A 17544-nucleotide genomic window follows, 5' to 3' on the forward strand; every position below is an offset into this window, starting at 1 on the left:
AATCTATTAGTGAAGATTTTGTTCAATCATTTTTTTTCCCTGTAGCATCTCCCTCCCAGAAAAGCTGGAATACGTCACTCATAAATATGCTGAACATTCCCATGACAAATGGTCTGCTGAGAAGGTATGATAATGATCCCTTACTGTTGAATCCTCAGGGCATTGATTGCTCAGAAATCAGGCATGAAATACACTATCTTGATTTATTTTTTTCAGCAATGACAGTTCAGTGACAAGTTTGAGGCTGTAATCAGTATTTAATGGTAAAACATGAGGTACAGGAACACCGAAGGACAGCTAATCCAGAAAGTAGTGTAACGAGATGCTAGATGAGGTGGAACACAGACACTGACCCAGAGGCTATGGTGAAAGAAAAATGCTCTTTTATTTACATAAAGGGTGAGGGGAAAGGGTTGTGGTGGGGAGGCACGTTCGCTGTGCTGCTGTGTGAGGCGTTGGTCAAATTGTAGGCTGTGGAGAGCACTGGAGGGTCCCTGGAAGATCTTCAGTCCCTGGCTGAAGGAGGTAGAAATTCCCATGGTGCTCTCAGGGGGGCTCGAGCGTTGCCGTCTTCCTCACTCTTGACATCAGCTTTGTGACCTGGGAGAAGAGGAGGAGAGAGCCGCCGAGTGTTGGCGACCCCTTCTTGTACTCCCCTGAGTTCTGCAGGAAGGTGAAAGGAGGTGCAGCTTAACAGGTTTCACCTGGGGCTGTTTAAGCGGCTCTGTGGAAAAGGAGGGAGAAGGTCCTGGAATGTATAAACACAACAGTGCTCCAAATCCATCATGCAATACAGTAATGTTTATTGCCATCGTATAGAACTAGTGTGAGTATGATAATTGTGGTACAATGAAGGATGCGACCTTAATGTCACAGTGATGATATGGAAGGACGGGAGATGACAACTGCACATTTTATGGTTTGCTAAGCTTCACAGTCTGATCTCACGGCTCAGAACACTGGGCCTTATAGTACACCAGTCAGCCATAAAATTAAAAACACTGAGAGGTGAAGTGAATAACACTGATTATCTCATTACAAAGGCAGCTGTCAAGGGGTGGGATATATTAGGTAGCAAGAGAACAGTCAGCTGTTGAAGTAGATGTGTTGGAGCAGGAAAAATGGGCTGAGCGACTTTGACAAGGGCCATCTTGTGTTGGCTAAATGACTGGGTCTGAGCATCTCCAAAATGGCGGGTCTTGTGGGGTGTTCCCAGTATGCAGTGGTTAGTGCCTACCAAAAGTGGACCAAGGAAGGACAACCGGTGAACCAGCGACAGGGTCACGGGTGGTGAAGGCTCATTGATTCGCATGGGGCATGAAGGCTAGCCCATATGGTCCAATCCCACAGAAGAGCTACTGTAGCACAAACTGCTGAAAAAGTTAATACTGGGTGAAACAGAAAGGTGTCAGATATTAACTTTTTCAGCAGTTTGTGCTACAGTAGTTGTGTAGTTATTATGCAGGGCGCATTTGCACTGGCCAGGACAGTGGTGGTGGTGGTAATGATGATTCATTAGGATGTGCAGAAATGCAGATGGGCTGCGAGACCCGCACCAGAGCAACAGAGTCACCTGCAGTGGCAGCACAAATGGCCCGGCTGAGCCACCACGGAATGTCTGGCCTTGTGAGCTCTCGCATACTATTCTCCTCTCCTAACGAAGTGCCTTGCACAGTAAGGTAAGACAAACAATGTCGTGCCCCCTCGTGTTGTCTCTCTGGACCTCCAGACCTGATGCCAAGTGGTGCACAAAAGTGCCACAGACCCGACGGGTATGGAAGTTGCCCCACAGTGACAGCTGACTTGCTGAATGATGCCATCCATTGGCCATTTGAGTGGCTCTTCTGCATGCCATCAGGTGGTGCGCCATTGACCCTGTTGGGTTCATCTGCCACATTGCACCAAAAAACGCCCTGCTGCCAGCGCCTTATTGGTGATGTCCTATTTAACCCATAGCTGGAACCCAGGCAGGTGCTACCACTCCGGGTCAGAGCGGACCTGGGAGCACTGGTGATTAAGGGGTAACTCCACTTTCCGCAATACTCAAGTCCTCCTGGACCTGAGACTCACCACCGGTTGCAGTTTAAAGTCATACCCAGGACTGAGTAATAGTAGCAGCAGTAGTAGTTTTCTTTTCTTTTCTATAAAAATATCCACAGTGGAACCATGTAAATCTGTTCCAGAAAGCAGGTGTCTTTTAGAAGACCTTTAGTACTCGTCATCATATTTTAGATGCAATAGATGTTTAAGAAGAGATTTCACAGCTCTTCTTCTGACAGATTTGTAATTGCATAAATTATTTGCATAAATTAGCTTGAGTTTTTTTTGTTGTTTTTGTTTTTCCAAAAGAAGTTTCATTATTTTAGCACTTTGCAAAAATGTCAGTATCATTGCTGCAGCATATATGTTTTGGGGATTTTAGGAGTTCAAGGTGAATTGACTACATATTTGAAAAACAAAAAAAACCCGCTTCAGATGAGTGGCTAAAACATCTCCAAGATTATACCACAAGTCTAGTTGTCTTGATTACTTCTGCAAAACCTTTCAAATTCTCTTGGGGACTGAAACACACTCAGAATTGACTCTTCAGACTCCATCATGTATGGTGTTATTTTTTTTAACCTTATGCACGTCTTGTATGTATTATTTGGTTGCTTGTAGCCTGAAGCCCTTTAGTTGGTTATCCTTGACAATTCATGTCCATTTCAGGTTGTTTTGGGCTGGAAGTATGGAGATAGCATCGACGAGAAAGCAAAAACACACCCCATGCTGAGATCCTACAAATCACTCACGGAGAAGGTAAAGGGTTAAAGTGCATTGACATGGAAGTTGCAGTGCTGTGTATTCGCATTGATTTGTGCGTATGTGTGATCAATATCCCAGGAAAAGGAGGTTTACCGCTTCCCCGTGAAGGAGTCTTTGAAGAGTATGTTAGCTATGGGCTGGAACATTGACAGGACCAGAGAGGCAGAGGCCATGTTTCAGCAAAGAGAGAATGAGAAGATGCGCAAAATTTCCCAAGCATCTCAGGTAAATGTTTCATCTTCATGATTAGCATGACTATTGGCATATAATGTAGTCACTTTCCTTGTGAGACGAGAGGGAAGAAGTTGTTTGAGGAGCCTGGTACTGTAAATCTAATCATGTGTTGTGAAAAGAAGTGGGCTATGCTCAGTATGTTTTTAAAATCATGAAAAAGTCCATATCAATCATATTCAAATAGCGTAGTGGGATATGGAATCAATTTTGTGCCAAAATGTTCATACAATACTTTTGAAATATCAAACAAAAACGACAAATCAAAATACAAAAAAAAGGCAATTTTTTTTTAGACTGACAAACAAATTATTCGTGTAATCGTGCAAAATATCAGTCTATTACTCTTCAGAAACCTTTTATTTTTGTTCCGCGTCTTTCTCAGTTTTGTTTGACGTAATTTATTTTGGTTGCGATTCCAGCTTTCCCATTTGCGCTCCCTGACTTTTTGCTTGCAGTTTTGGCACAAACTTCACATGTGGGTGGGCTGTCCAGGAATGCATTCCCATTGGCTAACTTGTGTTTGACTGACAGCTACGCTCAGCGATTCCCCCGGAAGCTGTTGCGGCCATTTCCTCCTCGGATTTTGGCGGACCGTTTGATGAATGACCGATCCATTGACGGTAAACAAGGATCGAGTGGACTTCAGTGGCGACTATGATATTGAATTAATTCAACAAAGTGTAAGTACGGGACAAATGTGTTGTATGTGTTGCAGTAGTACACATCATGCAGGCGTGTTTAACGTTAGCAAGACAGCTATTATATTGGGTAGTGGAGCCAAGTCTAACATTTGACTTGCCATGAAACACCTGCATAGTGTGTACTACTGCAACACATATGTCCCGTACTTACACTTTGTTAAATTAATTCAATATCATAGTCGCCACTGAAGTCCACTCGATCCTTGTTTACCGTCAATGGATCGGCCACTCGTCAAACAGCCCGCCAAAATCCGAGTAGGAAATGGCCGCAACAGCTTCCGGGGGAATGGCTGAGCGTAGCTGTCAGTCAAACACAAGTTACCCAATGGGAATGCATTCCTGGACAGCCCACCCACACGTGAAGTTTGTGCCAAAACTGCAAGCAAAAAGTCAGGGAGCGCAAACGAGAAAGCTGGAATCGCAACCAAAATAAATTACGTCAAACAAAACTGAGAAAGACGCGGAACAAAAATAAAAGGTTTCTGAAGAGTAATAGACTGATATTTTGTACGATTACACGAATAATTTGTTTGCCAGTCTAAAAAAATTGACTTTTTTTGTATTTTGATTTGTCGTTTTTGTTTGATATTTCAAAAGTATTGTATGAACATTTCGGCACAAAATTGATTCCATAGTGGGAGAGGTGGGCTTGGTTAAATGGTGTTGACGCAGAACATATCATACAGAGCATTTGAGTGAAAGGTTGATAGGTTGCTATGCAACGTACTGCATGCTTGAATAGTAGGAGCTGCAAATAAGTTGCATGTCAGCATTTCTTTCTGTGAGACTGGGTTGGGAGTTTTCAGTGGACTGATCCAAGAACTTTAAAAACAATACCATAGCTTGTAGTTCCACCAGACTTTGTGTGATATCTTGTTGCCATGCTTGTTCTAGTTTGTGTGTTGTATGCTTACAGGGTAGTGGTTTTCACCCAAGTCCAGTAGACATGAGCAATGTATTGCTGTCACGAGAACTGCAGGTAATTGCGATTAACTGAACTGGGGCAGGTTTCCCAAAAGCCTCTTAAGGCCAAGAGTGTCTTTAATTACCTCCTAAGATCCATCGTCAAGCTAACGTGGTTTTCCCGAACAACATCATAGCCCAAGTAGTCCTTTAGTTTGCTCTGAATTTACGAGCAACCCAGACCACTCGTGCAAAACAAAGAGCGACTGGCTCACAGCCGAATACATAGAATGCGCTGCACCTCCGAGGGACTCTCAGAGTCAGCGGGGGAAACTGGTGTTGAATCTGCTCATCTCATCTCATTATCTGTAGCCGCTTTATCCTTCTACAGGGTCGCAGGCAAGCTGGAGCCTATCCCAGCTGACTACGGGCGAAAGGCGGGGTACACCCTGGACAAGTCGCCAGGTCATCACAGGGCTGACACATAGACACAGACAACCATTCACACTCACATTCACACCTACGGTCAATTTAGAGTCACCAGTTAACCTAACCTGCATGTCTTTGGACTGTGGGGGAAACCGGAGCACCCGGAGGAAACCCACGCGGACACGGGGAGAAGATGCAAACTCCGCACAGAAAGGCCCTCGCCGGCCACGGGGCTCGAATCCGGACCTTCTTGCTGTGAGGTGACAGCGCTAACCACTACACCACCGTGCCGCCTGTTGAATCTGCTGATGGTGTTAAATTATTTTTCTTGTACATTGCAAGTACATCGAGTTAATTATTAAATAAGTATATGCAAAACATTATGAATATATTTCAATAAGTTATGGAATCACGTATGGATATCGGAATGTCACGTTGATATCACCACATTTTAACTCCATTAGGCGAGTGATTAACTAATTTAGTGTCATAAATGAGACATTTCTGCACCTCTAACATTGTGTGTGTGAGCAAGAGAGAGAGAGAGAGACTTAGATCTGTGTGGACCTTATATAAAAGGAGGACGCCTCCCAAGGGAGGTCTTCTGGGCATGCCCCACCGGGAGGAGACCCCAGGGCAGACCCAGGACACGCTGGAGAGATTACATCTCTCGGCTGGCCTGGGAACGCCTCGGTATTCCACCGGAAGAGCTGGTGGAAGTGGCCAGGGAGAGGGAAGTCTGGGCTGCTCTGCTTAGGCCCCGGCGACCCGAATCCGGATAAGCGGTAGAAGATGGATGGATGGATGGATGGATGGATGGAGGTCAATTCAATCTCCTTAGGTACACACAGATTAAAACCTCTCTCTCTCTGTGCGCACAGATTTAAGGGAGAACATTGCCCACTTGGCATTGTGGATAACAGTTGAAATAATCCTGACTGGATGTTTGAGTAACAGTGAAATGAGCAAGCATGGGGGGACACATTTACTCATTCTTTCGTGTGAACGTTTATTCATTTATTAAAAAAAAAAATGCTTGGAATAAAAAAAAGTTGCCCCAAAATGTAAAATGGTTTTAATTATTAAATAATACATTATATATGTAATGCTTAATGACAATACATACATTATTTACCAGCTGGGAGGTCCGTATCGTGAAATACCGTGACCGAGGTCTTGAAAGTACTGAGCGAGGCCCTCTGGGCCGAGGTCAGTATTCAAGGCCAAGGTCACGGTATTTCACCATACGGACCGACCTTAAGCTGGTAAATAATATGCTTATTTTTTTCTTTACCAAATTCTAACAGAAAACGAGAGCGCCCGAAAGGGAAAACCGAGCTGAACCGCCATTTTGAATCCTCATTCACGGCTGCAATGCAAATTGCTTCCTCCTCAGTATACAAGTGCACTTCCATGGCAAGAAAAAAACTACATTTTGCCGTCTACGTAGTCCCCTATTTGTACAAATAGGAGTCATTCAGGATTCAGCCATGTTTTTGCTCGGCGTTAGCAACAGTTACAGGTTTTTAGCTTTCTCCTGCAATGTTTTCTTTTATTTCGTCTTCCTCAGGGTAGTAAAACTCGCTTTCACTGTGAACACTGTCGTTATCACTATCCATCCTGTAAAATTAATGCTATTCTCCTGAGAAATGCTGGCAAAAATTTACAAGATTTTTTATAAAAATCTTATAAATAAATCTTATAAAAAAGATAAATGTTGACAAATTGCTACTACTGTATGTTTGCTGTTGTAAACAAGCGAGTCGCCAGAGGTCCGTACCGCAGGATACGGACCCGCTCGCCAGCCAATCAGAGCGCAGGATTTGATGGAAACCGGACTGCAAAAAAATATATATATATATTAACATATTTTACACACTATATTTCATTGATTTTTGGTAAAAAACGAACGCCATGTGATCTCCTCGACTGGATTTATTAACTACTAATGCCTCTATCGGGGATGCGCATTGCAAAGAAACTCTTCGTAATGTTGCTATTAAGATGACTCCTTACGAGTGAGTTCAGGAAAACCACATACAGAGACAACGTTCATCACTGAGGAGAGTCTCTCAACTCTCTCTTTAGCCCTAAAGGGCAACGTTATCGGGAAACCTACCCCTGTATATATGGACAATGTTTGTATTTGCATTTATGGCCAAGGCCCAACTTACATTTATCTTATTTATACAATTGAGCAGTTGAATGTTAAGGGCCTTGCTCAAGGGTCCAGCAGTGGCAGCACCGGGATTTGAACTTGCAACCTTCTGCTCGCATCTCCAATGTCTTAACCACAAAGTTATCAGTGGCCATATACATTCTCTTTGGTGTTTTTTTTTTCTGAATCAGGAGTTAAAGTGATAAATATTTTGCAATGATCTTTTTTTTTCTTCTCTCATTTCTTTTCCAGGCTATGGTAGAGGTGTTGGCTGAAAACTACCACAACATTTGGGCTAAAAAGAAGAAGAGTGACCTAGGAGTGAAAGGTGATGGCATATTCAGGCAGACCTTTTTAAAGCTGTAGAGGATTCACCTAATGTAGGAACGAATCAAACAAATAATTGAATCACTGAGTATTTATGTAGTTATGTTTATGTATGTTCCTGTTAATTTAGGTGGAACACATCCCTTGTTGGTGCCATATGATACACTTACGGCCAAAGAGAAAGCCAGGGACCGTGAGAAAGCCCAGGACCTGTTCCGCTTCCTGCAGATGAATGGCTATGCCATTACCAGGTGTGTGTGTGTGTGTGTGTATGTGTGTGTGTGTGTGCTTGAGTGTGTATTAGAAAATGCTGAGGATATCTGGCTCTTTCTCACAAAGTAAACTGATTTCATACAAAAGAAATGTAGATTTTATTTGAGGAAAAAGAAAGATCCAATTCATCCTCCTTGTTATTTTTTCTTTCCCAGGGGTTTGAAAGACATGGAACAGGGCTCATCCTCGATGGAGAAAAGGTTTGCTTATAAATTCCTGAAGAAGCTGTTGAAATATGTGGACTGTGCCCATGAATACATTGCTCACCTGGGTAAATAGCCTAGCTTCCAATATTGTTTACACAATACTTCTTTTATAATACTATTCGGACAGAATGATATACCTATCATTTAATACTTTTTTTAATTTCAGAGGCTATGGCTAGCAGTGGAAAGAATGACCGGTCACCTCACGAGCAAGAAATCAAATTCTTTGCCAAGGTCAGAAGCATAAAACTGTAAAAACTGTAAAAATACACATCACGATTAAACTCACTGAGCCGGAGAGGCAATTTTCTAACCTAAGCTTTTAACCAAAATGAGTAACTATAATTTACTTTTTTTTTTTTAAAACCCAAATCAGAAGAGGGGTTAAAATTGAAATTAAAACTGAAGACAATAATTTGTAAATAATTTTTGACCTGTATTGCATTCAAAACAACACAGCAGCACATTATTTGATGTTTTACCTCATGGATTTTATTGTGTTTTCAGAATAAATACTTATTTCAATTCTGATTCTTGCAACACATTTCAAAAAAGTTGAGATTACCACTTTGTAATGTTGCTATTCCTTCTCACACTTAAAAGATGTTTAGAGACTGAAGGCAAAGCGACGAAGTATTTCAGGTGTTATTTTGTCTCATTCTTCCTGCAAACAGGTTTTAAGGTGTGTAACAGTACGGGGTCATTGTTGTAGTCATATTTTTCGTTTCAAAATTCACCACACATTCTTTATTGGGGACAGAGCGGACAGGCGCCCTCTTCTTCCACAGCCATGCCTTTGTAATGTGTGCAGAATGTGGTTTTGCATTGTCTTCTTGAAATATTCCTGGAAGAGATGTCGTCTTGCAGCCAGCATATGTTGCTCCAAAATCTCAATGTACATTTCTGCATTAATGCTGCCATCACAGAAGTGTAAGTTACCTTTGCCAAGGGCACTGACACAACCTCATACCATGACAGACCCTGGCTTTTGGACTTGTTGCTGGTAACAGTCTGGATGGTCCTTTTCATCTTTGGTCTGCAAAACATTCTTAGAAAAAATACCTGGAATGCTGATTCGTCTGACCACAATACACGTTTCCACTGTGTGATGGTTCATCCCAGATGCCTCCGAGCTCAGAGAAGTCGATGGCGCTTCTGGACGTAGTTAACATAAGGCTTCCTTTTTGCACAGTAAAGTTTTAACTGGCATTTGTGGACGTAACTCCATATTGTAGAGCTTGACAAATGTTTGCCAAAGTAATCCCGAGCCTGTGTGGTTATATCAGCTATGAATGAATGATCCCTCAGGCGGCACTGCATTCAGAACCATCACAGGTGTTCAACTTAGGCTTGCGCCCTTGCCCTTTATGCTCCGAAATTCCTCCAGATTCCTTGAATCATTTTTATTATATTATGCACTATAGATGGTCATATATCCAAATCCCTTCGTATCTTTCTTTGAGGAACATTGATGTTAAACATTTCGATAATTTTCTCATGCATTTGTTGCCAAACTAGAGATCCTCGGCCCATCTTTGCTCCTTAATGACTTGGCCTTTCTCAGATACTGATTTTGTACCAAATCATGATTACAATCATCTGTTGACATCACCTGTTTCAAATCACATCATTATTTAATTGTTTTACCTCATAACAAGCCCTAAATTTCTTCTTTCCCAACTTTATTTGGAATGTGTTGCAGGCCTGAAACGCAGGAATGGATGTATATTAACAAATGAAATGCAGTTGACCAGACAAAACATGAAATATCTTGGGTTCCTGCTGTCTGCAATGAAATACAAGTCAAAGTAAATTTAGAAATCACTGCTTTCCTTTTTTTATTATTTGCATTTTCCGTACCTTCCCAACTTTTTCTGATTTGGGGTTATAAATTTCTTTGTTGACCTTTAAGACAATATCACAGTTTAACTATGGTTCAGCTGTGGTTTTCTCTCTTCTTCTTTTAGCTACTGTATCATGTTCTTGTTTCTGGACAGTTTTGGGGTGCACTTAAAGCTCATGGGCAACGGTTTTAATTTTATGCACATTTGAAACTTTATATGTTAAAAAAACCCTCTGTAATTTTCTTCTGGTCCCAAGAATTATTGTTAATAAGTAATAATTAAAATAAGTTAGCGCGGATCGTGGTGAATTTCTGTCGGCTATTTTCGTGACCATTCGGCATGTGACGTCATTTAAGCCAAACAAACCGCTTGAGTTGAGTCCACTTCCGTTTACTTACATTGCCGTTCGGCTTGAGTGCAGACATGTGTTCAGGAATTTCCAAAGAAAAACCATGTCTTATTGTTGTACAGTGAACTGTAACAATGGGACCAGTTCAGGAAGAAGTTTTTACCTTTTTCCGAGAGAGGAGAAGAGGCAGAGAGAGTGGATTGGCTTTTTCTGAAAAAAGGAGAAGAGGCGGGGCGAGTGGGTTGGCTTTTTCCGAAAAAGGAGATGAGGTGGAGTGAGTGGGTTGGCTTTTTCCGAAAACGGAGACGAGGTGGAGCGAGTGGGTTGGCTTTTTCCGAAAGAGGAGAAGAGGTGGAACGAGTGGGTTGGATTTTTCCGGAAGAGGAGACGAGGCAGAGAGTGTGGATTGTGCATGTGAAGCCAGAGGGTTGTTTGTTTCCGGAAGAGGAGACGAGGTGGAGAGAGTGGATTGTGCGCGTGAAACAAAATCAAGCAGTTAAAGAAGAAACGGAGCAGCAACGCTCAAGCAAAAAGGAGAAAATTGGAGGGAAACATTTTTACTTTTGCTTGCAATTGACAAGTCAAGAATCCTGAGGGATCCTGTACAATCATTGTGGAAATGAGACAAAGGGATATTTCCTCACTTAGAGTCGGCTATAAATAGTATAATGCCGCGGATGGCAGGCTAATGTGGCCTACTGGCGCACTGTTAAGTAATCGCTCCCTATATCCACTAGGGAGGGCAGTTTAATTATTCTTCCAAAGGGCTCTTATTTAGTGTTACGACGAAAGTAGGAATTTATCATAACTACCAGGATAAATCGTTTGGGCGCGAGTCTTGTTGAGGGGTCACCGCGATCAGAGTCGGCCGAGTCGCTGTCCGATTCCGAGGCCGCACGGTCAAACCAGTGAGCCACGTTCACCGATTGCTTCACAGCGGCCATAGGTTCATACGTATATGGTTTCACCTCTCGATATTCAATGTGGAGAGTTCCTACTTCAAAATCGCTATCGCTTTCAGACATTTTACACAACCTCTCACGACCAAGGTCCCGTACACGTGTGCTCGGTTCGCAAGTAAACACAGAACTGCTCCCAGTCTGTTTGGCTTAAATGACGTCACGACAACGGTCCCCTGGCGGTGAAAGTGTGCATAAGTGAGACGTAAACAAACCTTCGGAAATTGGGCAAAACAATATAGTTTAACTGTTTTATTCAATTTTAGGGTGCAAATTAGACACTAGAAAGATTGAATTCGCTTTTTGGGTCGTTCTTCTAGACAATAAAGTTGATATTCTACGTTTCACCTCCGACCCTTGCCTATGACCTTTAAATTAGTAAAATACGTATTGATTACTCTTTGCTAATTTTGTCCATGGTGTTGCCTTTACTTTTTCTTTCTTTAGGTACTTCTACCACTAATAGATCAGTACTTCAAGAACCACTCTCTCTACTTCCTCTCCTCCCCCAGTAAGAACCTCAGCAGCAGTGGGTATGCTTCGAACAAAGAGAAAGAGATGGTGACCAGGTGCATTAACACTATTACTCCACTGTTATAGATGCCCTTTTGATTGATTGATTGATTGATTGATTGATTGATTGATTGATTGATTGATTGATTGATTGGTATAATTCGTGTTGTAGATATAATATGAGCAAAAATAATACGTAGTGGATAAATTGAAAGGACAGTAAAATGGAAAGAACAATTTACTAACCATAGCTTTTCTTTGCAACACTTTGTCTTTGAAATATTAATCCTAATCCTAAATATTAATCCTAATTCCTAACCCTACTTGTCTCTATCTGTCAATCCATTTCCTTCTTTGCTTTCCATAATTTACTTGCTATTAATTTTTTTCATTAACCACACTGTTTTTTTCCTTTTCATCCATTGCTCACTTTCTTCTTCAGTCTTTTTTGTAAGCTGGCAGCTCTTGTTAGACACAGGATCTCTCTCTTTGGTAAGAGATTTCTTCCCCTCTGTCTCTTGGTTTCAGGTGGTGAATCCTCATTGAGATTTTGATTGCGTATTTTTGTTTTCAGGAAGTGACTCTGCCACGATGGTTAGCTGTCTTCATATCTTGGCCCACACACTTGACACCAGGTATATTGACCATATACTGAAATGATGCGTGTGTAACGATACATTTTATTCAAGTTCACTTTTATTTGCATTTAAATGCAAGTTTAAAATAAAGTGTCAATGCAGATATTGGGGCTAAATTTAAAGTAAAATAGAGCATATGAATGGAAAAAAAATCTCCCTTACAGCTCATCTTTATAGGTGTACCAGCCTCAAAAAAGCATAAGTCTTTTGGCAATACAGTGGGGCAAAAAAGAATTTAGTCAGTCACCAATTGTGCAAGTTCTCCCACTTAAAAAGATGAGAGAGGCCTGTAATTTTCATCATAGGTATACCTCAACTATGAGAGACAAAATGAGAAAAAAAAAACCAAGAAAATCACATTGTCTGATTTTTAAAGAATTTATTTGCAAATTATGGTGGAAAATAAGTATTTGGTCAATAACAAAAGTTCATCTCAATACTTTGTTATATACCCTTTGTTGGCAATGACAGAGGTCAAACGTTTTCTGTAAGTCTTCACAAGGTTTTCACACACTGTTGCTGGTATTTTGGCCCATTCCTCCATGCAGATCTCCTCTAGAGCAGTGATGTTTTGAGGCTGTCGCTGGGCAACCCGGACTTTCAACTCCCTCCAAAGATTTTCGATGGGGTTGAGATCTGGAGACTGGCTAGGCCACTCCAGGACCTTGAAATGCTTCTTATGAAGCCACTCCTTCGTTGCCCGGGCGGTGTGTTTGGGATCATTGTCATGCTGAAAGACCCAGCCACGTTTCATCTTCAATGCCCTTGCTGATGGAAGGAAGTTTTCACTCAAAATCTCACGATACATGGCCCCATTCATTCTTTCCTTTACACGGATCAGTCGTCCTGGTCCCTTTGCAGAAAAATTAACCCCAAAGCATGATGTTTCCACCCCCATGCTTCACAGTAGGTATGGTGTTCTTTGGATGCAACTCAGCATTCTTTCTCCTCCAAACACGACAAGTTGAGTTTTTACCAAAAAGTTCTATTTTGGTTTCATCTGACCATATGACATTCTCCCAGTCCTCTTCTGGATCATCCAAATGCTCTCTAGCAAACTTCAGACGGCCTGGACATGTACTGGCTTAAGCAGGGGGACACGTCTGGCACTGCAGGATTTGAGTCCCTGGCGGCGTAGTGTGTTACTGATGGTAGCCTTTGTTACTTTGGTCCCAGCTCTCTGCAGGTCATTTACTAGGTCCCCCCATGTGGTTCTGGGATTTTTGCTCACCGTTCTTGTGATCATTTTGACCCCACGGGGTGAGATCTTGTGTGGAGCCCCAGATCGAGGGAGATTATCAGTGGTCTTGTATGTCTTCCATTTTCTAATAATTGCTCCCACAGTTGATTTCTTCACACCAAGCTGCTTACCTATTGCAGATTCAGTCTTCCCAGCCTGGTGCAGGTCTACAATTTTGTTTCTGGTGTCCTTTGACAGCTCTTTGGTTTTGGCCATAGTGGGGTTTGGAGTGTGACTGTTTGAGGTTGTGGACAGGTGTCTTTTATACTGATAACGAGTTCAAACAAGTACCATTCATATAGGTAACAAGTGGAGGACAGAGGAGCCTCTTAAAGAAGAAGTTACAGGTCTGTGAGAGCCAGAAATCTTGCTTGTTTTGTAGGTGACCAAATACTTATTTTACAGAGGAATTTACCAATTAATTCATTAAAAATCCTACAATGTGATTTCCTGGATTCTTTCCCCCCATTCTGTCTCTCATAGTTGAAGTGTACCTATGATGAAAATTACAGGCCTCTCTCATCTTTTTAAGTGGGAGAACTTGCACAATTGGTGACTGACTAAATACCTTTTTGCCCCACTGTATTTTCCATTTTATATTTTGTTTAAAATTCACATTTACACCTTGACTATAGTCAATTTATCATCAGTTATTTCAGTTGTTACAGGGTTTCCCATACATAGACCATTGTGTGGCGCAGCGCCACACAATGGATTCCTATTGCCACACAATCAGACTCGCGATTTTGAAAAAAATAATAATAACTTTCGTTGCGTATCGTTCCGTTCATTCATAGTGCTCTTTCTTCTCGTTCACGCACGTGCGCACACACACACACAGAGAGACGGAGAGGCGTGTACACAGGCCTGCCGTTGCGCATATACCCAGACTGCAAGTAGGCCTGTTAGGCTAATTAAAAATAACGCAGCCTTCCCGATTCGCCTTCCGACCCCTTATTTTAAAAGGTAGCCTACGTCGTGCTCGTGATGAGCTTTATCATAGCCTTCTTGGCTTACAGGAAACGTACATCCCTGAGTCAGGCTATAAACCAATTTTGATGCAGACAGTAGCAGCTTGACATGAGGAACCGGCCTTATTGCATTATCCCATTTATCCCGCTTCAGCAATGACTTCCCTTACGATAGGGCACTTGAGTTTTTTTTTCAGGAAGCCACACGGAATTAAATGTTCTGATGGGGCATGCAGGCTTTGCACCAATTAGGGTAATGCTTTTTCATTATTGTTAGTTGCCTTGGTGTTACCTTAAGTGGATTCTTACATCTAATTATGATATTTTATTTTATTATTATTTTGTTACATTATACTATTTATTTCATTTTAGTATTGGTTGAGGTAAGTGTTGAGTTCAATATTTAAAATAAAAACCTCCAGCTTGTTTTTTGCAATTTATTCCTCGAATGTCAACTAAAGAATGATTGAAAGATTGCCACCAAAAAGGCAAAAAACTAAGGTCAAAACCAGAGATGCACCGATTGACCGGCTGCCGATCGGAATCGGCCGATTTTCACGTGATCGGCCATGACCGGCGACCGGCCGGTCAAAATTAAAATATGCCTATTTTCTGCCCATCAAACCTTGTGTATCACATAGAGATGAAAGTGGAAATACTTGTAATTCGCAACTAAAAAGACTGCAGCTACACTGGCAGCTTGAACATGCTTTCTAGTGTGATTGTGTTGCGCTTGCGAAGAACAGTGTCAGTCCTGCGCGCCTAACGAGCTCTGGCGCGCGCGCCGTTAACAAAAAAAAATTCACTATATTTGGATATATTATATATCCAAATATAGTGAATTTTTTTTGTGCCAGATATTGGATGTGAAAAGAAGAAAATGTTTGTGGTTGTGTGAATTTCCCATTACAGGAATTAATACGTTAGCCTATTACCAAACATCTAGTTAGATTTGTACAAAGAGAGAAAGAAAAAAAAGTCTTATTGTTTGTTTTACAACCTTGGTTGCACTTGATTCCATTGGAAATTACTCTACAAATACACATTTGACAAAGATGATAGAATGGCTATGGTATAAGTATGACTGGAAATTATTTTTGTATTTAGATACTGAATGAAGAAATGGGTTGTTCCATAAGGCATAAGTTTTCAGATCTAAATAGGCTTATGAAAGTGTGTTCCATAGCAGTAGGCAAATAATATATGAGGGGGAAGTTGTTTTTGTGCCAGATATTGGATGGGAAAAGAAAAAATGTTTGTGTGAATTTCCTATTTCAGGAATTAATATGTTAATACCAAACATGAAGAAAGATTTTACAAAGAACAATGTCTTTTTGTTTGTTTTCAACCTTTGAGGCGTTGAAAATTTATTACTGAAAATCTGGCAGAATGTTCTATTCAAGAAAAGATAAAAAGAAAATAGTCTTTGTGTGTGCTGTGAAGTGGTTTGAAAAAATGAAATCGGAATTGGCCAAAATCGGTATCGGCAGGTCACTCTCCATAGAAAATTGAAAATCGGAATCGGCCCAAAAAATTGCAATCGGTGCAGCTCTAGTAAAAACTAAACTTTAACTTCTATTTTGGTGAGTAATTTTCATAAATTTAAAAGACAGGTTTTCCACCAACATCAAGCCCAGCAAACTAATGGCCTGCCCTGTAATGTAAAGTTGGGTCGAGGAATGAAACCAGGCAGGGTTCTGGTAAAAATTGTTTTAGCTGTCTTCTCTTAAAGAACTTAAAAGAATTTAGATTGAATTGAATTATCTCAAATGCTTCTTGTAGCTTTAAAATAGTCCCAGCAGGTGACTCTGAAGAAAAATACTGTGTGTTTGAACACCGCCCGCTGTAAACACTTTGCATACACCCCAATGACCGACTCCACCGACTGCCACGACACCACCGCGCACGATTCCCTCATCGGCACAGTGGAGCACCACAAATTGCTACCTGGTCTGTGGGAAACACTGCGTTATCATATCCACACACAGTATATTCCATAACAGTGCTATAAATCCAAGGTACACACCAGCACTACTGTTATGCAAGCAAGTCATGAAATTATTGAATTATTGATGGGCGGCACGGTGGTGTAGTGGTTAGTGCTGTCGCCTCACAGCAAGGAGGTTCTGGGTTCGAGCCCAGTGGCCGACGAGTTTGCATGTTCTCCCCGTGTCCGTGTGGGTTTCCTCCGGGTGCTCCGGTTTCCCCCACAGTCCAAAGACATGCAGGTTAGGCTAATTGGTGGCTCTAAATTGACCATAGATGTGAATGTGAGTGTGAATGGTTGTTTGTCTCGCTGTGTTAGCCCTGCGATGATCTGGCGACTTGTCCAGGGTGTACCCCGCCTCTCGCCCCATAATCAGCTGGGATAGGCTCCAGCTCGCCTGCAACCCTGCACAGGATAAGCAGTTATTGATAATGGATGGATGATTATTGATGTAAATTGCAACATGCTAACGGAATATAGCGACCCAGTTTCACAGAAACCAAAAATGTTCACATGCAGCCTATTTTCAGCACCTTCTCGACAATGAATTTCAAAGTCCTGTCATAAGCATGTTGCATATCAACATCAAACTTTCACTCGAATGCTCTCTGTGCTCCGTTCTGCACCAACATAATATACCCAAACCCATTTCTACCAGTTCAATAATTGAATCAAACCGATACGGAATAAATAAGTTGACCTTTTTTAAAACAGTTTTGCAAGTCGCGTGGTAATGTGGCGCAGTAGTGCAGGTATTTTCAAGAAGTGCAATGACTCTATTGTCTCTGTAGCCCAAAGAATGCTTCTAAGAAATAAGAAATGTAGGAATTAAGTATTCTTCAGGCAACAGAAACGACAGAGACTTTCCATGTTTGGACAAAAAAATAGCTATTACATATTGATCTTATTCAAACAGCATAGCAGTAAATGTGTGTTTGGTGGAATTGCGATGGTGCAGAACAAGCCTTTGTCATGATTCATCTGAATATGGCACAGGACTACATACG

General features: G+C 41.5%; 1 protein-coding gene across 1 annotated transcript in view; it reads left to right on the forward strand.

Annotated features, from left to right (window-relative positions):
• LOC132893656 (ryanodine receptor 3) overlaps nt 1-17544 on the forward strand; it is a 476331-nt gene that overhangs the window by 360446 nt on the left and 98341 nt on the right. The window contains exons 55-65 of the mRNA XM_060932802.1: nt 46-124; nt 2710-2799; nt 2884-3030; nt 4657-4719; nt 7483-7564; nt 7688-7808; nt 7986-8101; nt 8203-8270; nt 11636-11757; nt 12144-12193; nt 12276-12336. Coding sequence (XP_060788785.1) covers nt 46-124; nt 2710-2799; nt 2884-3030; nt 4657-4719; nt 7483-7564; nt 7688-7808; nt 7986-8101; nt 8203-8270; nt 11636-11757; nt 12144-12193; nt 12276-12336 — 999 coding nt within the window. The remainder of the gene's footprint in view (nt 1-45; nt 125-2709; nt 2800-2883; nt 3031-4656; nt 4720-7482; nt 7565-7687; nt 7809-7985; nt 8102-8202; nt 8271-11635; nt 11758-12143; nt 12194-12275; nt 12337-17544) is intronic.

This window comes from Neoarius graeffei, chromosome 11 (genome assembly GCF_027579695.1).
Source record: "Neoarius graeffei isolate fNeoGra1 chromosome 11, fNeoGra1.pri, whole genome shotgun sequence".
NCBI classification, from domain to species: Eukaryota; Metazoa; Chordata; class Actinopteri; order Siluriformes; family Ariidae; genus Neoarius; species Neoarius graeffei.